The sequence below is a fragment of the Phyllobates terribilis genome, unplaced genomic scaffold (genome assembly GCF_046119375.1).
Source record: "Phyllobates terribilis strain yellow unplaced genomic scaffold, ASM4611937v1 Scaffold_11__3_contigs__length_659146591, whole genome shotgun sequence".
Taxonomy (NCBI): domain Eukaryota; kingdom Metazoa; phylum Chordata; class Amphibia; order Anura; family Dendrobatidae; genus Phyllobates; species Phyllobates terribilis.
In genome coordinates this window covers 141,474,237-141,498,142 of record NW_027362771.1, presented here as the reverse complement: position 1 = coordinate 141,498,142, position 23,906 = coordinate 141,474,237, and the positions used below count along the sequence as shown (strand labels likewise).

At 38.3% G+C, this 23,906-nt stretch overlaps 1 protein-coding gene across 1 annotated transcript in view; it reads left to right on the top strand.

The window, feature by feature from the left end:
• Nucleotides 1-21,864, top strand: part of KITLG (KIT ligand) — a 75,521-nt gene extending 53,657 nt beyond the window's left edge. Inside the window, exons 4-10 of the mRNA XM_073651637.1 lie at nucleotides 747-908; nucleotides 4,877-5,033; nucleotides 5,120-5,185; nucleotides 14,424-14,536; nucleotides 14,848-14,921; nucleotides 16,662-16,720; nucleotides 17,480-21,864. Coding sequence (XP_073507738.1) covers nucleotides 747-908; nucleotides 4,877-5,033; nucleotides 5,120-5,185; nucleotides 14,424-14,536; nucleotides 14,848-14,921; nucleotides 16,662-16,701 — 612 coding nt within the window. The 3' untranslated portion in view covers nucleotides 16,702-16,720; nucleotides 17,480-21,864. The remainder of the gene's footprint in view (nucleotides 1-746; nucleotides 909-4,876; nucleotides 5,034-5,119; nucleotides 5,186-14,423; nucleotides 14,537-14,847; nucleotides 14,922-16,661; nucleotides 16,721-17,479) is intronic.
• Nucleotides 21,865-23,906: the final 2,042 nt, after the last annotated feature.

Below are 23,906 nucleotides of genomic sequence, written 5' to 3'. Positions count from 1 at the left end.
CTCAAACTGTGCGCTCTCCATTGCTATAAGCAGAGAAAACTTTGCATTTTGCAGCATTGGAGGAGTTCAGTTCTACTGAAGCTTCAGAGTAGCATTTATAAGCTCTGTAGGAGACAGCTTGTAAGCGCTGCGCTCATTGCCTTGGAAATCAACCACTGCTGATAAACTGCAGCAGTGGCCAGTAACCTAGGCAATACAAATAAACATCCCTGTGTTCCTGAGATAGGAGAGAACTTTTTCTAAGTTAGTTGCAAAGTTGCTTGTTTTTCCAAGAACTTTGCCATTTTAACCATTTATTATGATGATGGAGCCGATTTAATTCACACGTAATACATTGTATAGAACATTCATTTTTACTTTTCTAAAATACAAGGATGGGTAATGCATGTTGTCTTCTAATTATTTGCCATTTCTAGAACCTTTTTCCTACATGAAAAGTTAACTTCTACAATTCTGCTGCATATCTTTAGTAACACATAAATATCTATATTCTGGACAAAATGATGTTGCATTTGAAAGAATGAACATCTGCACTGGATAAAACCGGACCAGATGGTAATTGAGCTGAAATGTAATTTTGCATTTCTGACATAATGACAGTCTTGCATCATTTTGTTATTAAAATAATTGCTCGGTGCTCAATGTTTTTCGAACATTAGACATAAAGAGCTAGATTTACAAGCACACTGTATTTTATTTCTTCTGTCTCTGTACATATGTATTTATTTCCATCCTTTGTGTTGCAGGCCAAGCACTGCTGGTTATACGTGATGGTGTATGAATTGTCATGGCGTCTTGAAACGCTTGTAAACAAATTCTCTAATACATCGCAAAATTATAAAATCTTAGAAGGCCTGTCCCTAATTTTTCGAGAGATCAGGAACTGTGTCAATCTCAATGAGCAAAAGGTAATTCTTTTTAGTTCATGTTTCCATGAAAATTAAATAAAATGTGTAAGTCAGCATTGGCTAATGTTTGTTTCTTAAAGAAGCACTCCTCCCATCAAAATTTTTACCCTCTTAATATATTACAATCATCATATTATATGTCACTGTGTACTTACAATGTCTCTTTTTGCCTTTCTACCCAGCTAATTCTTCTCTTTTCTGTGCTCTATGTAGAAACAGGAAGTCTGTTGTCCCTGCATTTATCATCCCCCTCAGCTGCTTTTCTCCACCTACTTGCCGGGGACTTTTACAGTCACTCATACAGAGAAAATTGACCTCCTGTTTCTACTTAGAGCTCAGAAGGATTCAGCTAGTCAGTTTTTAGCCATGTGATGGAAAAGAGAAGAATTAGCTGGGCAGAAAGGCAAAATGAGCAATTGTAAGAACATAGTGCTATATAAAATGATGATTGCAATATATTAGGAGGATAACAATTCTGATAGGAGTGCTTCTTTAATTAATGCCTTCAGAATTTATAAATTACTGCTACCATTAATTTTAGCATGAATAGTATTGTAACCAGCGGTAGTTTATTTGCTTTTTTGGACCAATTAGTATTTTTAGTAGCCTAGTAGTAAGTTCAATGAGCCTTGACTCTTTTCTATTTGCTGTTTTATTTTCTCTGTGTATTAATAAGTAATATTATAAATGCTTTCTATTGAAAAAGTGGCACAAAGTAGCAACCGTGTCATTGCTTATTGTCTAATTTATTGCTGGCCAGCTTCATGGCCATAGTGAGCGCTCTTTTGACGATATAACATGTCTATCAGCGCTCATTATAAGAACTTACAGGCAAACAGTACAGACGCCAAATGATTGTTCGGTCCCATACTGTTTGCATATGGCCAGAGGCAGATGTATTGCCAAAAACAATGATTTTGGGGCTGGCACAAATAATTCAATCAGTAGACAATTGTGTGTTTTCCTCATTTGCCCGTTGATCGGTGGTATGTTTATACATTTGCAAATGATTGGGAATGGGTAATATTAATTTGGCCTATTGTCTAATTTGGCCTCAGCTGAGTAGATGGTTGTATAGCAGATTTGTTATGGGTAACACCCTACTACTGACAAAGTAAAATGAATGTGATGTCTTGTATGGGAACCACTCGAAACCTGTTAGGTTTCTTATTGTCACATATTCTAGTATGGCACCATTCCATGTAAGAGACTTACTTTAATTTTTAAGAATAAAGGATATTAATGTAACTCTTCTTCCTGCAATTAACAATGGGTAACATGGTGCACTGCTGCATTTCCTTTGTGACTTCAAGCCAAGTGAAGACAGTAAGGACAAGTTTAACATTAATTTACCAGAAATTAATCTAAAACACTGCAGTAATAGACGTTCTTTGAAAATATGAAAGAAGCTAAAGGGCCCCCCACAGAGTAGAGAATGTAGCTGCAGGCCAAGACATAATTGCTGGAATAAGCAGCACATTCTTCCATGTGTGTGCAGATAGGTGAAAGAACTTAACCCAGTAGCTAAAACATGGCCTCTTGTGACTTCATATGTATTCTGTGAATAATGTATTTAAATATTTAAAATTCACTCCATAAATAAAATATACTGAAAACTCTATCGGAGCAAGAAAGACTTAATATGTGATTAGAAAACCTTAAAGGGAATGTGTCTTAAGAAAATGAACTACCGTGTAATTCACATTTTTATGCTGAATTCATTTTTTACAGTGTTTTTTTTAGAATGTACTCTTTTTTCATATCACTATATATTTCCAATAAAAGCCCAAATCATGCCATTTTCACTGGCTGCTAAGCCTGTTTTTCATATGGACATTAACAGAAAGAGACTGGCCTTATTTGTTTGTATAGAAATATATTCCATTATCTGCTATTGTAATACTGTCTGTGGCGATAATGAAACTGCTGAAAAGTCATCTATATAGAACAGAATTATTTGTCTAATATTAGGTATAGTTTCCAGTGTAAAATTCGGAAGATTTTATTTATATATATTTTTTTAACATAGTGATAGGTAGAATTAAACAACACTATTAAATGTTTTTTTTATATATATACAGTATATATATATATATATATATATATATATATATATATATATATATATATATATATATATATACACAGTCCAGACCAAAAGTTTGGACACACCTTCTCATTTAAAGATTTTTCTGTATTTTCATGACTATGAAAATTGTACATTCACACTGAAGGCATCAAAGCTATGAATTAACACATGTGGAATTATATACTTAACAAAAAAGTGTGAAACAACTGAAAATATGTCTTATATTCGAGGTTATTCAAAGTAGCCACCTTTTGCTTTGATGACTGCTTTGCACAGTCTTGGCATTCTCTTGATGAGCTTCAAGAGGTAGTCACCGGAAATGGTTTTCACTTCACAGGTGTGCCCTGTCAGGTTTAATAACTGGGATTTCTTGCCTTATAAATGGGGTTGGGACCATCAGTTGTGTTGTGCAGAAGTCAGGTGGATACACAGCTGATAGTCCTACTGAATAGACTGTTAGAATTTGTATTATGGCAAGAAAAAAGCAGCTAAGTAAAGAAAAACGAGTGGCCATCATTACTTTAAGAAATGAAGGTCAGTCAGTGTGAAAAATTGGGAAAACTTTGAAATTGTCCCCAAGTGCAGTTGCAAAAACCATCAAGCGCTACAAAGAAACTGGCTCACATGAGGACCGCCCCAGGAAAGGAAGACCAAGAGTCACCTCTGCTTCTGAGGATAAGTTTATCCGAGTCACCAGCCTCAGAAATCGCAGGTTAACAGCAGCTCAGATTAGAGACCAGGTTAATGCCACACAGAGTTCTAGCAGCAGACACATCTCTACAACAACTGTTAAGAGGAGACTTTGTGCAGCAGGCCATCATTGTAAAATAGCTGCTAGGAAACCACAGATAAGGACAGGCAACAAGCAGAAGAGACTTGTTTGGGCTAAAGAGCACAAGGAATGGACATTACACCAGTGGAAATCTGTGCTTTGGTCTGATGAGTCCAAATTTGAGATCTTTGGTTCCAACCACTGTGTCTTTGTGCGACGCAGAAAAGGTGAACGGAAGGACTCTACATGCCTGGTTCCCACCGTAAAGCATGGAGGAGGAGGTGTGATGGTGTGGGGGTGCTTTGCTGGTGACACTGTTGGGGATTTATTCAAAATTGAAGGCATACTGAATCAGCATGGCTACCACAGCATGTTGCAGCGGCATGCTATTACATCCGGTTTGCGTTTAGTTGGACCATCATTTATTTTTTAACAGGACAATGACCCCAAACACACCTCCAGGCTGTGTAAGGGCTATTTGACCAAGAAGTAGAGTGATGGGGTGCTACACCAGATGACCTGGCCTCCACAGTCACCAGACCTGAACCAATCGAGATGGTTTGGGGTGAGCTGGACCGCAGAGTGAAGGCAAAAGGGCCAACAAGTGCTAAGCATCTCTGGGAACTCCTTCAAGATTGTTGGAAGACCATTTCCAGTGACCACCTCTTGAAGCTCATCAAGAGAATGCCAAGAGTGTGCAAAGCAGTCATCAAACCAAAAGGTGGCTACTTTGAAGAACCTAGAATATAAGACATATTTTCAGTTGTTTCACACTTTTTTGTTAAGTATATAATTCCACATGTGTTAATTCATAGTTTTGATGCCTTCAGTGTGAATGTACAATTTTCATAGTCATAAAAGTACAGAAAAATCTTTAAATGAGAAGGTGTGTCCAAACTTTTGGTCTGTACTGTATATATATATATATATATATATATATATATATATATATATATATTAATTATAGAAAACCCTAATTTAATCAAGTAGGTAATTTCCTAATTTCACATTCCCTTTTAAAAAAACCTTCAGGTTAGCCGACTACTCAAATTATGTATGTTCTTAATGTAAGAGCAGAAGTTTATGGTGACTCTTTTCTTTTTCTAGGAATTTGCAGAGTATTATTTAGAAAATGTTTCAGAAGGGGAAATTGAACCCAGAGATTTTTTTACTTCTGTGACCCGGACATTTGATGTTTTCAAAGACATAAACAATACAAATTATAATACTACATGTGAGACCCCAACAACTGATCCCGAGATTGGTGAGTATTTATTCTATAAAGCGCTAGTTCCTCTACAACTTGCATTCAAGCAAAGGCTGATGTATGCTGTTTTGTGTTTTTTAAAGGGACTTTTGTTACGAATGGAAACACACAATATGCATCAAGCCATTTACGAAATAACAGTAGAATTGGTGAGTATCTTAAGTATCTCATGTCAAAGATACAATCGTTTTTTTCACTGTCTGATCTGCTTTTCTCAAATTTAATTCTGCTTATCACTATGTAAAAATGATTACTGAAATATTGCTGCTGGGCTGATACTCCATGTTATATAGAACTTTTTAACCCTTAATTATTATGACAAACATATAATAACAGGATATACCCTTATTCAGTGCCAGACTGAAGAACATTGGGCCCACCAAAGGATTTGATTCTGAGGGCCCACCTTTCTCCCCCACTCAAGAGCCCCATAGCAGCTGAAAGGTTTGCACTATGAACTCTCCTGAAGGAGAAGCCAGGGCCCACCGGAGGATTCTCCGGTTCTCTGGTGTGCCAGTCCAACCCTGTCCTTATTATAAGCTGGCGGTAGACAACAATGGTGGACATAGTTTACCTCTACGTCTGTCACAGACCAAGCCACGGCGTTTCCCCATAGAGGTCAGTCAGTCATTTTTTAATAAGGCATCTATGTCCATTTGACTCCTATAAATCAAATCTAAGTTGTTACTCAGAGTTCAGAGCAGCAGATCAGGGATAATGCTTTCCCCATAATTGTATATAGAAATTTTTTTTTTAATAAGTTACAACAATTTTTTTAATACCAGAAATACATTTGCTCAAACCATAGTCACCTAGTGGTGCATAGCCCCTACTAATAATTCATCTATTCTGTTCCAGTATGTTTTATTTTACCAGGAACCTCTTACATTGTATTGATTATTGGTTGATAATATTTTTAGCATTGGTTGCCAGTCACAATAACTTCGGCAAACATATATTAAGTAAATCTTGACTGTTTAAGTGCAGTACTTGCTTTACTAAGATCAAAATCTTAAGAAATTCTGGAAATGTTTATTGGCATTTTTATAACTGTTTGCATTGTATTATTTTAAAAGGTAAATTCCACAATGCAATATAACCAGGAGGGATATTGTAGACGTTACACTGTATTGTCTGTTCTACAATGTCTATGAAGCTATTCATTCCAGAGGCATGCAGTGCAAAAAAAAATGACCGCTTCTTACAGGTCCTTTGCCAAACCAAACCTCCAGCACAGCTGTGACAATTGTTATTGTTGCCTTTCAAGGGAATATCTCCTAAGACACCTACTGGTTCAATAAAGTTTTTATGCTTATGTATTTTCGGTGTTTTTTTTTTTTTTTATTTTGTGTGTTTATTATCCATAGTTAACAAAATCTATGAAAAAAAATCTTAATCTCGCAGTTTTCCCTCTGCACACATGAAACAAATACTGTTAAAAAAACAGGGAATATTCACAATCGCACTGCTCTAGGAAAGGAAAAAACAATTGCTAAGGTAGCTGAATTCTCCTAATGTACAATGGGGCAAAAGAGATGTAAATCTGTTGTACTAGCTCATTAGTACAGACCAATGGTGGACTTGGTGTACTCAACTTACCAAGCCTAGAGGGCAGAGTAGTTTTCCCCCGACACACTCCAATATGCATTTCACCAAAGCTTCATTAAAGGGAATCTGTCAGCAGGTTTTTGCTATGTTATCTGAGGACAGCATGAGGTAGGGGTTAAAACTCAGATTTCAATGGCGTGTCACTTATCAGGCTGTGTACTTACAATGAAGGTTTTATCACCTGGTGATTATCATTGTCTGGACTATAGAAGCCTGTGCATGCTAGTCCAACTACGCCCCTCCTCTGTTAAGCAGCTCACTATCAATAGACAATGAACATACAGAGCCTGGTGTAGGGTCCGCTGTGGTGTGGGTGGGGTTAGTTCTCTTAGCTCTGCTTCATGCTGGATCTGAGATCTGTGATTGTGTGAGAACGGCTGCACCCAGTAAACTAAGTGATACATCGTTGGATTCAGCTTCTCTTTTCCTATATTATGCTGCTCTCAGATGAGGTAGCAAAACTTGCTGACAGATTCCCTTTAAGGTAGTGTAGTGGCTGACGCTTGTTTCCATTAGGGTTCGTGCAGACTACCATATTTTTGGTCCGAGTGTGATCCAACAAATTAACGAATTACACTGTTATTCTATAGGGTTGTGCACATGTCTGATTTTTTTTTCCTCAGCCCGAGTCCGTACTAGGAAAAAAATTGCAGAATACACGATTTGCATCTGATTTTCGGTTCGCACTTGGCCATGCAAGTCAATGAGTCTGTGGAAAAAAATCGGACTGCACTTTGATGACATTAGAGTGTAGTGCAATTTTCACAGACTGACAAAATGGAAAAGATGGAGAATTTTTTTTTGCTATTATCTGCTCATCTGAGAAAATCGGATCAAGCTGCGATCAGAGTGCGATTACCATAATCGGACCGATTTTCTTGGACAAGAGAAAATACGGTCACATGACCCTTGCCTTAGAGATGGCCGTTTTCTGAAAATATTCTTCTGTTGTCCACACATAAGAACATGAATGCTATTTAAGGTGAATGAATTTGCCTTTCAGACACATTTATTATCTTGTCTGATAAATTCATCATTTTCAAGCAACAAACATCAAAGAAAAAAATGTGAGCGAGAAATATTTTAAGTACAGTTAAGGTGTGACATTGCCATGAGCATCAGTATATATATCTTTTGTATGTCTGTATTAAAGTACAATGCTAATTTACGATATATTAGTACCATAATGAATTAGACCTTGTTCTGAACCTCCAGGCATCAAAAACATAACAAGGACTGCAGAGTCAGCGATAAGCTGCAAAGTGACAACTCCCTCATAACTTGGATATTCTTTACTTCATAAATGAGGCTAAACTAATAGAGCACTTCACATTCTTAATAAGCACTTAAAGGGAACCTGTCATGTGCCAAAACTACTAACTTGAAGATATAGGGTTAAAAATGTTTCAAATCTGCCCAGCTGCTGCACAGAAAGCATGGCTACAGGGAGAAAATGAACTTTACTCCCTCCGGCTTTCAGTCATAGAGGCTTGGCCTCTCAGTACATAGTGAGCCACAGCTGTAAACAAGCCCCGGTATTGACGGCCAGCTCACCAGTGCCCCAGTACAGATCCTGCTGCTGTCAGTCAGTGCCGGGGTGTCGTAACAGCCACCGCCCATCATGTACTGAAGCCGCGCCCCTACGACTGAAAGCTGATGATTCCAGGAGGAATAAAGTTCATTGCCTCCCAGTAGCCAGGCTTTCAGTGCAGCGGCTGGGCAGCTTTGGAACGCTATTAACCTTCAGATTAGCCCCATATTTGCAGGTTAATAGTGTTTTGGGACATGACTGGTTCCCTGTAATATTCTGTGTATTAGGCCACGTTCACACATTCAGTATTTTACATCAGTATTTGTAAGTCAATACCAAGAGAGGAACAATCAGAAGAGACGTATAATAGAAACACGTCATCACTTCTGTATTTATCACCCACTCCTGGTTTTGGCTTACAAATACTGATATAAAATACTGACCAATTACCGAGCGTGTGACATTGCATGGAAGGAAATACTTCTTTACCTGTGCATACATATTTAGATTGAAAATATTCTTTGAGGTTTCTAAGCACTAGATCTAGTAATTTCAAGGCAGATTGTAAAGGACTTGTGCGGTGCTGAAATACTAGACACAGCTCGTGGACTTACTTTTTTGATAGCAGACAGCTCATTATTTTATTGAGTGGAATAGCTTTGTCTGATTCGGTTAAGTTATTGTCCAATTATCAGTATATTGTGGAATATGGCTTTAACAACCTGCTGTCTAGACTGTATAAATCAGATCAGTGGCGTTTTCCATGGCAAACAATTGCATTATAACTTTGTTTTATCTAGTGCAGGTTAGAAAACATAGTCATAGGTTAACATTGTGTTTGCTGCTGTGTAGCAAGATTTCTATACATTTGAAGAATAATGCAAGTCCAGTAACAATGTAATTCATATTTTGTTATCAGAATATTTCCTTTTTTATGAATTGGCGCAAATCCAATTTAATTAAAACCAAATTCCTTACAGTACATAAGTAGATTACAAGTTTTTTAATGGCTAAAAGCCTCATTACACATTAGACTAATGTCGACCACATTCAGCCAACGCTTTAATATTTATGGGGGCACCGTTCAACTGATCGTCGGGGGAGATATCAATCGGAAATGTCTGATTTCAGACTCGATAACTTTTTTTTCTCCCAGAGATAAGCCGCCGGCAGGGATGTCTATCAGTGGCTTTCTCATAGGGACCACAGGAGCGCTTAGCCTAGCGAGCGCTCATGTGTATGGGGAAGACGTCCGAGATGGTTGTCGGCCGAACAGTCGGCCGATGCAATATTCTGACGATAACCATCTAATAAGTATGGCCAATTCAAGTCTACATTGTGCTGTAAATGATTGTCAGTATTCTGTTGACACAGTATCTGAGATTTCACAATCTTGACACTGAGCTGTTTTATTCTTGATTCCCTCTCTTTTGAAAAAGAAGTAATTCTGATAATAAATATAGGTCAGGTTGTGGATGTAAATGTAATTCCATACAGTACAATGTGTTTAAAAACGTGAACCACTCTGGAGCCTAGATAGAAAATATCCACAATTTTCAATCATCTCAACACAATTTTCACAAAGTACCTGCAGAACAAAACAAATTTAAATGTGTCTGTAACCCCCTTGAATTTATTGATATTTATATTACATGTACTAATGTTATACAGTTCAATAGGCAGTGTTCTGTATCAGATTAACCTTCTCCAAATATTTACATTGTGGCATATTCCTGTGCTATACACTTGGCCTTCCTCATTCTAAATACAGAGACATTTGCAGTACTTCAAATACTTTCAAGTTTGTATTTTTTCCCTTGGTTCCTTTGTTACTTTCCCTCATACTTCTGGCAATCTTTTATATCTATTAATCTTATTTATAAAATATTTACACTGAATTCTACTTGGCAAGGGTGGAATGTAATGTCATGGTGCAGCTACCACTTTACTGCTATGTTTGGTATTTCATTTGAACCTGGTGCTCCTGCTGCTGCATAGTGGAATGCATACTCTATAAATACATTTATTTCTTTGTCCTAGTTTATTTCTGATCTTCAGTTCAGGAAGGAGACTGTTTTACAAAGGGCCGACCTGTGCGTTGGGGCTAAGCTGCTTGTCCTGGTTTTCATAATAACCTGTGGCACAATCTATGCTATTGCCATGCTATTTGATGCAATGATCAGGCTATAATTTGTAATACATGCATCTATTCAAACACCATGCAACCAGTTCGCTCACGGTTTACATTTTATTAGTCAAAGACGCACTCCCAACTATTTTTTTTACCTAATCCTGTCCAACTACCTATTCAATGTTGTGGGAGTGCGTTAATGTACTACTGATCGCCATCTTCCCTGGTTTACTTCTGTGGTCCTACTTCAGGACACATGACTTAGGCCATGGCCCCACTATCAGTATTTGGTCAGTATTCAGTCAGTATTTTTTCTCAGGAGTAGAAGCCAAAACCAGGTGAGGAACAATCAGAGAAAAGGAATAATAGAAACAAGGCAGCAATTGTGCATTTATCACCCACTTTTTGGGTCCCACTCCTGAGAAAAACTACTCACCGAATACTGACTACATACTGATAGTGAGGCCTTATATTCTGACTCACTAGATTGCACAGGCGTTCGTGTGGACCAAAAATTGCTTTCTCAATGTAATTCTATGGAACCTTGTTCTGAGTCTCCATATGCTTACATTGAGAAAGTAGCTCCACTCCACACAAGGGTCCCTGTGTGAACCAGCAAAGAAGGTGACCTAAAAAGGCACAGAGCGTTTGGTAAGTATAGTAAAGGGGTTGTCCAGCCTTAGGATACAAGTCTGCAGTCACTTTGTGTGACTGCAGACTTGTGAATCCTCACATCATGCACACTGCCTGCTGTGAGGATGTGGAGGGCACATGATTGCAAGTATGTGATTTATATACATGTGGTCACATGCCGACTAGATGGGCGCAGCCTCGCTCAATGCAAATGTATTGAGCAAGCCTGGACACAGTCTAGTCAGAATATGGCTAGAAGTATGCAAATCACATTCTTGTGGTCACGCGACGGTGCCGGCACTGGAGAATCCTCCCAGCGCGCAGTGCATACGAGGTAAGGATTCACAAGTCTGCAGTCACATAGATTGACTGCAGACTTGTAGCCTAAGGCTGGGCAACCCCTTTAATGCACCTACATGGATAGTTAGACAGCATTAGTAAAAAAATGTGCTTCTTTATCTATTGCAGGTGAATTTTCAGAATAAAATGTCTTGTGTGTGCATATGGAATTACACTACATTCTATGTTTTTTATCCTACATTTTTCATCAGTTTTTCTTCTGAAAGTTCAATATTTTCAGCTTTCAGTTCTCTCTGAAGTAGTGGGGGGAGAAAAGTTAGTTTACCCATTCACAGTTCAGTGAAATAGAGATTCATGCTCTCCTTTCACTGTTGAGGACATGTCCTTTTATGCTTCTGCGCTCCTTCTGAACACTATACAGGAGTACTAAGCACTGTAGCTGTCAATCCAGCTCTAGGAGAAACTAAATCACTCACTAGCTGTGTCATGATCTGTCGGTTTCTGCCTCTGCTTGTTTTCTCATTCTGCTCCCCACTCCTCCTCCATTTTCTCTCTCCATACAGTATAATACGCTGTGTAACCTGATACCTCACTTTTTTGGTAGCCTGTCTTGCTTTGACTATGATGGATCTGAGCTGTTTTTTTCTGAGTGGATAGTGAGTTTAGGCAGAGGGAGAGGGAAGTGGCTCAAAAGTGGAGACATTTTTCTAATACTATATATTATATAAAGTTTCTGATATTCATTTGTTCTATTGATTCATGCAAAGTTTCTTAAAATGACAGTAACCATTTCATTTTTTAGAATATAAGAAATATAATCATGTCAGTCCAAGAGCACTGGGCCTTGTAAGAGAAGAAGCCCACTGCCATTTCAGAATAGAATACCAGTGCTTCCTACTGTCTACACAAATGCATGTGAAAAAAACTAGTATTGACAGTCAAGGGCACGCAATTCTTAAGAATAAGGCTGTTAAGAAGAGGCCCACATACTTTTCTAGCATAGGGGTCTTGCATTGTAAATCTCTGCATATTTCTCTTCCACTGGTGTTATAAATGAGCTGTATTGTTATCTGTGCAGCAGGCTTCTTAGGGAACATCTGTATAAAGTTAAAGTACAAGTGATATTTTTCAGTGTAAATCCTATATCCTCATTAAAGGTTCATCTTTTCCTTGATCTTATTTAAAACATCTGTGCCTTTCCCTTTGTCAAGCTTTATTAGTTCAGGATGTAATTAGATACGATCATGATCTCTTCTCCTGCTTTTAAAACATGTTCAGCACTAACTCTTGGCTGCCCAAAACGGATAATAGGTATAGGCAAAAACTACAGTATATCCTATAAAAGGTGTTAATGGAAGGAATCAAATTTTGCAAATAATAAGCGTACCAAAACCATGGCAGATTAGGGAGGGTTCTTATATTAGATTACCTGCTGAGAACCTTTAATCTTATAATATCTGTAACCTAACAATTATTTCAAGTCTTCGTGAATAACCATATTCCCTATTTTACATGCATGGCCATGGTATTTAGATTTTTCATGTGTGATTAGAAATCCATGATTAATTCTAAGAAAAATATCTTGTCCTGAAATATTTTTTTGTAATACAATCCATTTTCTAAAGGCCGATCATACTATTAAGCGATAGAGGTCATGTCAGCGATGGAATACGCTATCAAGACAAGTATCATGACTCAAGGAACCTCAACCACCCTTTAACTCCTGTACAGGCATCTGGTCTTACAATGGGGTACAGTGGATTGCCTCAATGAAAGGCCTGGCATCTGTAGCAGCGAACCAGAGGCAGGATGGAGCGTCAAGCAGGGTCAAAGCGAAAAGGTCCCATCAGAGACAAAATCAAAAAACAAGCGGGTAGTCAAAAGTCAAGCCGAGATCACAAAACAGGATCAGAACAACAAACAGGAGCACAGCAGTATACACTAGGACAGCAATACTATTGACTGGCAGTGGAGTCAGAGCTTCAGGGGTTTAAATAGCTGACTATCCCACCCAGTGCTCTCAGGAAGGAGTGATCCAAACCTAGACAAAATTAACCCCATAGCTCCCTTATTAAGCAACAACAAAAGTCCCAGGGAAAAAATGGAACTGCCACTGTCACGCGTCACAAGCACCAAAGGCGCACTGCTGCCCAGCGGCCAAAGTGGAAACAGAGGCATGAATCTGCACAGATGTTACAGAAAGCAGTCGAGTTTCAGTCGATCTCCTCTGGTTAATAGTTGGGGTGTTTAAGCTAGGCTTCAGAGTTAAAAGGGTTGTTCTCTTAGGATAAATAATAATGGTTGATTATTTGAGGTTCAACTTTTGGCACCACTTCTTAATTCCGAGAACAGGGGTCTCAAAGTCCCCTGTGTGAATGAAGCAGTAGTGCACTACTTCTTAGCAATGCTCCCGTAAACAGTGAATAACAAAGGAATTTCAAACCCTTTTAAGAAACTCTCCAATGGACTTTGAAGTGTTTTAGATAACATCATTAAGTGATGTAGCCCTTGCTTTTAGTCGGGTACTATCTAGTGGGTGATCACCATTTTTATTACGGTATATTTTAATATTCACCTACCGTGGAGACCCTTTCTTAGTGATGGCCAAGTAAGCTCCTTGTTATTTATTATTGAGATTTAATATTGAGATTTTTCCACTCAAAACTGGAAATCTGTTTATTTCTTCAGTAAACAAGAAGATTGCTGAGTTACACAAGTTCTAAAATTTCTACCATTTTTCATGTTTTATTATGACAAGTTCTAGCTGATAACCAGAGAGGAGATGGGAAAAGATACATAAAATGGAGTTTTCTATGCAATTATTTGATATTGTTAGATAAAACCAAGATTCATTCTAAGAAGAGAGCCCAGGTATATTGTCTGGGTTGCTAAGTTTGATCTGCAAATGTGATTACCATAACAACTAAACATCATGTCCCTTTATGAAAATATGCCAAGTATAATATTTTGGACTGTAAAGGTTCATAGAACCTAAAATTTTGGACTACACCTACATTTATTTTGCTTTCTTTAAGTAAGTTAAACATGGTAGCTTGAATTCTCAAAACTCTAAATTATTGATTTTATTTTCAGATATTTATCTTTGTTCCTTATAATAAAAAATAGTGTTTTTGAATAGGCCTTTTAATTGGATATGTAAACTTTTTTCTATGTTTGCTTACAGGGTACACAGGGCCAAGTGAAATCAGCAGACTGTCATTACAATGGCCAAGCATAGCGTCAATAGCACTGATGTCGCTAGTTGTTGGATTTGCCTTTGGCGTTTTATGTTGGAAGGTAAGGTATAGTACGCAATTCCTATATCCTCTAGTAGGAAGTTAGTCATTCTCGTTAAATTTATAGTTATGTTAGGCCTTTTTCACAAAAAAATGGGAAAGTTGTGTTTTTTTGTTGTTGTTTTTTTTGCTTTTTTTTCAGAAGGAAAAATGAATTTGGAAAAAATAGATAGAATGTAAAACCTTGATCTTATTGCACAACATATACATTTTTACAAAAATTTTAAAGCTTTTCTTATTCTGTTTGAAAATTGACATCCCATGTTTTTTCTTTTATTTATCCCATAAATGCATGTCTCTTATATTTTTAAGGTAAAGCACAGAAGAGGTCACACAGCAACCGAAATCCCTGAAACCTCCATTGATCAAAGAGAGGCTAATGAAAAGTATGTTGTTTGTTCCTTTCTAAATTGAAAAGACTGCCTACTTCATGCATTATTTTGTCTTTGATGTTTTCCAGTTTATTCTTAGTTAAACTCATATGGGTTTTTAGAATGTGCCTGTTAGAGACTCTTTTTTTTAAAATAAAAAGTGATAAGAGCGGGAAGATATTATGTAGAGCATGAGCTGTCATGGGTACAAAATTCTTCTGTCTCCCTTCAGTTTGCTCCCGTTGCATACTGATAATTAGAGATGAGCGAGTTTATTCAAGTAAAATTGAAGTCTACTCAAATATACAAAAAAATGCTTTTTTGAGAATATGGACTTTTGTAAATTCACTTTGCATGAATTCAGCAAAATGGCAGTAGTGAACTGCATCTTCCTGCTGCAACCAGGCCTCTGACGTCACAGGTGTGACGTGCAGTGACCGCTGAGGCCTGGTTGTTGCCAGAAGTCCTGGCCAAGAGTGAACAGGACTAAGTTGCAACAGTGAAAAGAGGATTCCAGGCAGAAGCCCTTCTTTCTGTCATCACTCGCAGCCGAAACTTTTGGCCGCAACCAGACTTCAAAGAATACTGTGTCACACGTCCGTGATGTCACAACTGGCAACACACAGTGACCTCCAAGTCTTGTCACGGCCGGAAGTCCAGGCCTACAGTGAGCAGGCCAGGAGATATGGCTTACGACGGGGAAGAGAAGAGGACCGGGTGGCTGTCAGCATGTAGTGGAGGGGCCGTAGAGGTGAGTATAAATTTTTGTTTCTTTTTTACATCTTATGTTCATTATGCTCTAGAGTCTGGAGGGATCACAGACCATAATAAGGGACATTCAATTCACAGAGAATAACTTCGCTGCAAATAAAATTTCCTAGGAAAATGCAATTTCTCAAATTAAAATTTTGGCAAATCTGCTCATCTCTACTTATAATTGTATAGAAGATTTCCAGGTGACTGAAAGATCATGATATTTTTCCCACTCTCTATATTGAAGGAAAAAAACAACAAACAATTTCAAAGAAACTCATCTGGCTCCATATGTGTTGTATTAGTGCAGACTACCATATATACAGTTGTGTTCAAAAGTTCGAACTGTCATTGGCTACAGCAGAACAAAGTGAAGGTTCTGGAGTTGCTATCTCAGTCTCCTGACCTCAATATCATTGAGCCACTCTTGGGAGATCTCAAGCGCACAGTTCATGCTAGACAGCCCAGGAATTTACAGGAACTGGAGGCTTTTTGCCAAGAAGAATGGGCACCTTTACCATCTGAGAAATTAAAAAAACTCATCCACAACTACCACAAATGACTTTAAGCTGTCATTGATGTTAGAGGGGGCAATACACGGTATTAAGAACTGGGATATGTGAACTTTTGATCAGGGTTATTTGGATATTTTTGGTTGTCATTAAGATTTAAAAAGAGAAAACACATTAGTTTGACAATAAATGGCTTCGCCCAACCAATAACCATGAGTGGAGAAAAACTTTTTTTGTTATTATTCATATTCTCTGAAACAAGGCCAGGAAAGGAAAAATTCTGCCGGGGTATGTAAACTTTTGAGCACAACTGTATATAAAGTAGCTATAGCTGTAGATGCATGGCCTCTGAAATGAGATTGTCCTTTTTTGGACTTATTAATGAATATACTCTCTCTCCCAGTGTACAGTGGTATAGTAAACCAATCAATACTATTTAATCTGATGAATTATTAGTACATGTAATATACTTTCTGCTGTCTCTTTTTAGCATGCTACAGCAGACGGCAAGAGGAGTCTCTGTAATATAAACATCTTCAGCAATATCTGGTAAGTAATTACACTGAAATTTTACAAATATGCATTTTATTGTTTACTGGCTCAAATACCAGAAGTCCCTTTTGTGCAAACCTTCTGAAACATTGCAAACAATAAGAAGTATCTGCCCAGTTATTATGCTACCAAAAACAATTGCACTGATAAGTGTTTTATATTGCGCCTAGTGAAAAAACAGCCACTCAGATTTGTGATCTTAGGATATGTTCAGAAGTGGTGTGAAGTTGGAATTGGAGCTAGTTTTAGGTAAAGATGGAATCAGTAGAAATATATCAACTTTGACTCCCAACTGGAAAAAAATACATTATCTCTTGTTATTCTTATTAATAATATAGTTATACAATAATACCAGATAATTATGTATTTTAACTAATTATTGACCATTTATGAAGGAGTCGAGGTCAGAACTTTGCCTTACCCAATCCACAACCCTGATGGCAGACTTCTTAAATGGTAGATTCCTTGCAATATGGCCACCTTAAGTATTTGCGTTTAGTAGGATGTTTGATTGAATACAAGTTTAACACCTAACCTTGTATTTCTAACCAGATGAGGTTTAAATTATAATGTCTTAATGGGGTTTTCTTATTTTTCTTACAAAATGGTTTCAAAGCCTAAAGTATGAACTGTGTCTGGTAGTGTAGCTCCATTCGCTTCTCCGACACAGCCTAGGGACAACAGTGGCATCATCGGTGTACATATATACCAAACATTACCTATTTTGAGAATATTCTGTCTCGATTTCATCTACAGGTGTCAGCGCTCTATTAGCTTTAAATCTGGAACAGTCAAAAACAGACTCCTGTTCTTTTGATGCAACAAACTATTATTTGGACTCCTCTGAGATGAACTGAATCATTACCACCAGAATCGACACCACTTGCAAGAGTTTGTGCCTCACTGGATTGTTTACCATGCACACTTGCCCTGTCTGTCTGCTTAAGACAATAGCTATCATTTCTGGAGAACCTGTAACAGAAGAAAAATGGAGAAACAGAGCTATGCCAAACATTAAACGCTTAGGAAACTATTCTATGGTAGAGACAATATCCCGCCAAGATGAAAAAAAAAACAAACAGATTTCACAATTACTGGAGAATTTAGTCTGTTTTGTCTTTTATTCAGAGTTGTTTTAAATTTCCATTGATGAGATGGAGATGGAAAATACATTAGTTTTAAGAAAATGTGTTAACACTCCTTACGATCCCGACTCCTGGAATACTGTCACACCTTGTCAACATGAAGAAACATGGAGAAACTTTCACAACAACATTATTATCTATATATAGGACAGAGTTGTCCTTGCACAAGAGTCAGGATTTACATATATACTTTTTAAGGTTCACATAATAAATATATTTTTTTATATTGGACACGCATTTCTGTACATAAAGTATTATAATATGTACCACTTACATTGAGTCGGTAACTCTGTTGGCTTATCAGGCCTTTTTAGATATAAATTAAGAATACAAAATGATTCTAAGTAATATAACCAAATATGAATGACATAATCTATTTAAATCCGTTTCACTGGGACATTGTGGCATAGCTCTGATTGCAGTCATACGAAGGGTTGATGACAGTATTTGTGCCACAAAGAATGTTTCTCCAGCAAAGTACCACGGGAAAATAGCGCTGGAGCTGGTGTAAAAAAGAAAAAAAATGCATTCAGTTATGCATTGAATGGCATAACAAAGTGGTCTGTATTTATATACAATTTAAATTATTTATTGCAACCATTTACTATAGTAGAAATTATGATCTTAAATACTTTATTACACATCTGATGTCATAACATTAATAATTCATTTGAGAACATATGCCAGTCGTGACATTTGCTTGTAGTGCTACATTGGAATCTGTTTTAATATTTTGCTCACTTTTCATTGAGCCTAATAATCGTGACATGAAATGATTATCTTTTTTTTGTCTGTTAATCTCCATGTTTTATTGCATATTTCCAAAATATGATAATAATAGCTAATATCTGCGTGGGACACTGGGTGGATGATCACTAAAGTAACAGTAGTAGTAATAAAAAAAAAGTCATTGGTAGGAAAAAAAAAATCATGCTCACTCGCCCAAATGTCACTCTTGAACAATTTCACCTAAAAAAAAGAAGCTTCGCAATTTTTTTTTTGGTTTGTGAAATATTGGGTAAAAAATATTACCTGTATGTTGTCATTATCCAGATATTACCAGTGATTAGCTATGCAGAAACTTCATTAGCGAAAGAAACCTAGTTCTTTAAGTTTCTAATATAGATATAAAAGTTGGCGAGATTTTTTTCTGTGCTTTTCTACCAATAACGCCTTTTGTGGTTGCTTATGTGTAACGCTTGCGCTATTTGGCAAACTCTTGAATTGCCTTTAAGTCAGTTTCAGGGTTATAAGACCTCCAACGATTGCACAATAGACCTCCAAGAAGTGTGCAGCTCAGCAGATAAAAGTGCTCAGCCCCAGTCATAGTACACACACAGACTGGAGTATGGATTCGGTTGAAATCATAGGCTTTATAGTCTGTACTGAATCTGCATGTGTGCTCAGACAGGAGCTGTGTGCTCAGACAGGAGCTGAGCAGTGTGCTCAGACAGGAGCAGTGTGCTCAGACAGGAGATGAGTTGTGTGCTCAGACAGTAGCAGTGTGCTCAGACTGGAGCTGAACAGTGTGCTCAGACAGGAGCTGTGTGCTCAGACAGGAGCTGAGCTGTGTGCTCAGACAGTAGCAGTGTGCTCAGACTGGAGCTGAACAGTGTGCTCAGACAGGAACTGTGTGCTCAGACAGGAGCTGAGCTGTGTGCTCAGACAGTAGCAGTGTGCTCAGACTGGAGCTGAACAGTGTGCTCAGACAGGAACTGTGTGCTCAGACAGGAGCTGAGCTGTGTGCTCAGACAGTAGCAGTGTGCTCAGACTGGAGCTGAACAGTGTGCTCAGACAGGAGCTGAGCAGTGTGCTCAGACAGGAACAGTGTGGTCAGACCGGAGCAGTGTGCTCAGACAGGAGCAGTGTGCTCAGACAGGAGCAGTGTGCTCAGACTGGAGCTGTGTGCTCAGACAGGAGCTGAGCAGTGTGCTCAGACAGGAGCAGTGTGCCCAGACAGGAGCAGTGTGCTCAGACTGGAGCTGTGTGCTCAGACAGAAGCTGAGCTGTGTGCTCAGACTAGAGCTGCGTGCACAGACTGGAGCTGCGTGCTCAGACTGAAGCCTCTTGGTCAGACAGGAGCTGCGTGCTCAGACTGGAGCTGCGTGCTCAGGCTGGAGCTGTGTGCTCAGACAGAACCTGCACGCTTCTATCTGCTGAGCTGCACGCTTCTATCTGCTGAGCTGCACGACTCTATCTGCTGAGCTGCACGCTTCTCTCTGCTGAGCTGCACGCTTCTATCTGCTGAGCTGCACGCTTCTATCTGGTGAGCTTCACGCTTCTGTCTGGTGAGCTGCACGCTTCTATCTGCTGAGCTGCACGCGTCTATCTGCTGAGCTGCACGCCTCTATCGGCTGAGCTGCACGCCTCTATCTGCTGAGCTGCACGCCTCTATCGGCTGAGCTGCACGTCTCTATCTGCTGAGCTGCACGCCTCTATCTGCTGAGCTGCACGCCTCTATCTGCTGAGCTGCACGCTTCTATCTGGTGAGCTGCACGCTTCTATCTGCTTAGCTGCACGCTTCTGTCTACAGAGCAGTGTGCTCCTGTCTGCTGAGCTGCACGCGTCTATCTGCTGAGCTGCGTGCTCCTGTCTGCTGAGCTGCACGCGTCTATCTGCTGAGCTGCACGCTTCTCTCTGCTGAGCTGCACACTTCTATCTGGTGAGCTGCACACTTCTATCTGGTGAGCTGCACTCTTCTATCTGGTGAGCTGCACGCTTCTATCTGGTGAGCTGCACTCTTCTATCTGCTGAGCTGCACGCTTCTATCTGGTGAGCTGCACTCTTCTATCTGCTGAGCTGCACGCTTCTATCTGGTGAGCTGCACTCTTCTATCTGGTGAGCTGCACGCTTCTATCTGGTGAGCTGCACTCTTCTATCTGCTGAGCTGCACGCTTCTATCTGGTGAGCTGCACTCTTCTATCTGCTGAGCTGCATGCTTCTCGACACACATGGATCACATAGACACACATACAATTCCAGTGCCTGCTAACTCAAAAATCAGGAAGAAAGTTTACCTTCTCTTTAAATGATACTTGTAGACTCTCGGTTTACTGACTGGTTCAGCCTCTAAGTTATTAGACATGATAGATCCTGGTGACTTTACTAAATGAAGACAAGAAACAACTAACTAGTGTTTTTTTTTTAATTATTACAAAAAAAATTTGTCACATTTTGAGACCTATTTATCAACACTGTTTGTTAGTGAAAACTTTCATAGCTTTGCTGCATTTTTATTTCTGATACATTTTAAACTCATCTAGTTAAATCTATGTTTGCTCCAACTAATAGTTGGCTGTCTTTATTGTGAAACGTTTTCACTAATTCTGCTACATGTTTGGGCACCTCAAATATGAGGTCATGCTCTGTACAGTAATCCACACCTCTTTTTGGCAAATCCCCCCCTTATTGGCCCTGGTGCAGAAAGTGACAAAAACACATAAGAAATATGGAATAACCATCAGAGGTTTATTTTCTGCAATTTGTGCCAGAATTCTGGTGTATTTAGGTGGATAAATCCCCCCCCCCACTGAGTTTATTGCTTGAATTTTCATTACCATGTGTCAAAATTAAGTAAGACTTAGACGATTAGACGATTGCTGTTATGAAAAGTGGCTTGACATAAGAAACTAATACCATAAATGATGTCCCAAGTAGACGCTTTTATAAATTATTCCAATAACTTGAACATTGTAAGTGCAAAATCGAGTAAATGTGGGTAACACTAATTTAATGAATTTCAGTTTTGCAAAATGTTTCCATAATAGGTACACATTTTAGAAATAGTATTATGTCTTTGACATCTGAATTGCCTACAGGTCTTTTAAGCAAAAATTTGGTTATCTTGAGACTGTGTTCAACCCAGAAGTCCATATATTAATGCTGTAATACAGGCACTAAAATGTGGCACTATTTGAAATCAGTCTTTTCTTATACAATTTGTTTTATGCTCACATTATTTTTTGTTTTCTACATTTTTAATATAAAGGTACGGTACTGAAATTAAGTTTTTGTTTCCTTCAGCACAAAAGGAAGCAAGATGCATTAGTGCAAGAAACGTGTAATGCATACCAACTTTTAGTAATATTCAGACAGTTGCCGAACATCATGCAATTACAATGTCAGACCAATGTTTCTTTTAAACCTTTTAGAATCATAAATCAGGAATGTCCATATTTATTTACCAAAAAACACCAAGGCCCCAATTCAAAGCTTTTATAAAAAAAAATCTGGTGTAAAAAGCTTTGAAAATCTTGTAAGGCTATGCAAAACTTTTGCAAATTTTGGCGTTTTTACGTTATTTTCACACAACTCAAACAAAGTTGGGACAAAGTCAGAGCTGGGATTGGGCCCCCGCTACTCAAATTCACAATGAGCGATTGGAGTAAGATTTGTGGCAAAGCATACGCGGTAACATGCGCCACTTTTCACATTGCCTGATACATTAACAGGTTTGTGCCTCTTAATAAAACTGATGCTTCACATTCCACTCAAGACCGGCATGATGAATTGGAGCCTAAATATTTATAGTAGAAAAGATTACATTTGTGTGTTTCTGGTTCATTTTTATTGAAATAGTTGAAAACCTGAGATTTACTATGGTTTTTTTACTAAACACTGGAAAGTGGAAAGTATAAGGTGCTCTGGTGTGCCAGCCTTTACGTCTAAAAATATATAGCAAAGCATAATCTAATTTTCAATCGTTTAAAAAACCTTGAGTATATTGCACACAACGTCTTTTATTTTTAGTCGGATTTTGCCTGGAATCCACTTGAAAAGTGGCTCATAAAATAAACAAGATGCACAGCAATGTCAAAATGACATTGCTGTGTACATGTACAGTCTTATGTCACTTATTTTTGGTTTGGAAACCCTGGAGCAGTTAAAACTGCTTCCCACTTTCTATACATAGCAGTTTAGAATGAAAGAAGTCAGTGGCGGAGTCCCCGCAAAAATGATGGCAAAGCCGCCTCAGGAAAGCGGCTGTGCAGGCATTCAACTGACACCATGTGCACATACCCTAATTGTTCTTGTCTCCTAGCTTTCTTAAAGCAGTTATAATAGATAACAGATATAATAACATGTCTGCAATTTTTTTACAAATATTGTGCACCAACTGGATTTCATCCCTAATTGAGTCAATTGAGCTGAGCTACAATAACACTTACAACCAAACACAGGTGTAGTAGTGTTTTTGGAAGAAATTCGCCATGTTCTTATGATCCTGTACAATTTATTTAATAGTTTTAATAGTTTTTATTGAAATTCATCCCCATTTTCATTAAATGCCCAGCAATTAATTTTTTTAAAATTTACATTTTGTTTTACTTTGTACATTTAAAGGGAATCTGTCACCGCTTGGCACTTATCTGACCTTTAATATGGGCATTCAGGTGATAGAAATGTGAATCTATACCTACCTGTATGCCTTATATTAGAGGTCTGGTTGCTGTGAAATGTCTTTTTATTCAGTTTCTGATGCTGGGATGCCGGGGCCTGCAAGAAATCCCCACCTCCTGTGTGAATTACCATGTTTCCCCCTCCCCTGCACATCACAGTGCCCTGTGATGTGCAGTTGCTGCAGCCAAATCCAGGCACTGTAACATGCAGGGGAGGGGGAAAGCATTGTAATTCACAAAGGAGGCGGGGATCTCTTTCAGTCCCTGGGACTGGAACACATCAGAAACTTGTAGGAATAAAAAGACATTTCACAGCAACAAGACCTCTAATATGAGGCATACAGGTAGGTATATATTTACATTTCTATCACCTGTATGTCCATATTAGAGGTCAGATAAGTCCTAGGGGGTGACAGATTCCCTTTAAGGTCTCCATTATCCAATCTTCTTGTCAACGTATCCATCGAATAATGAGTTTAGATTAGAGGAAATGTTTTTTATTTATTTTATTTTTAAACTCATCTTTGACCTAACTTTTTGTATGAGTTTGCCCCAAAAGAATACCAAAGGAATGGCTTTTTAAAATTTGAAGACCCTTTTAGTCCAACAGTTAAAATAAAACTTACTAAAACAGACCAC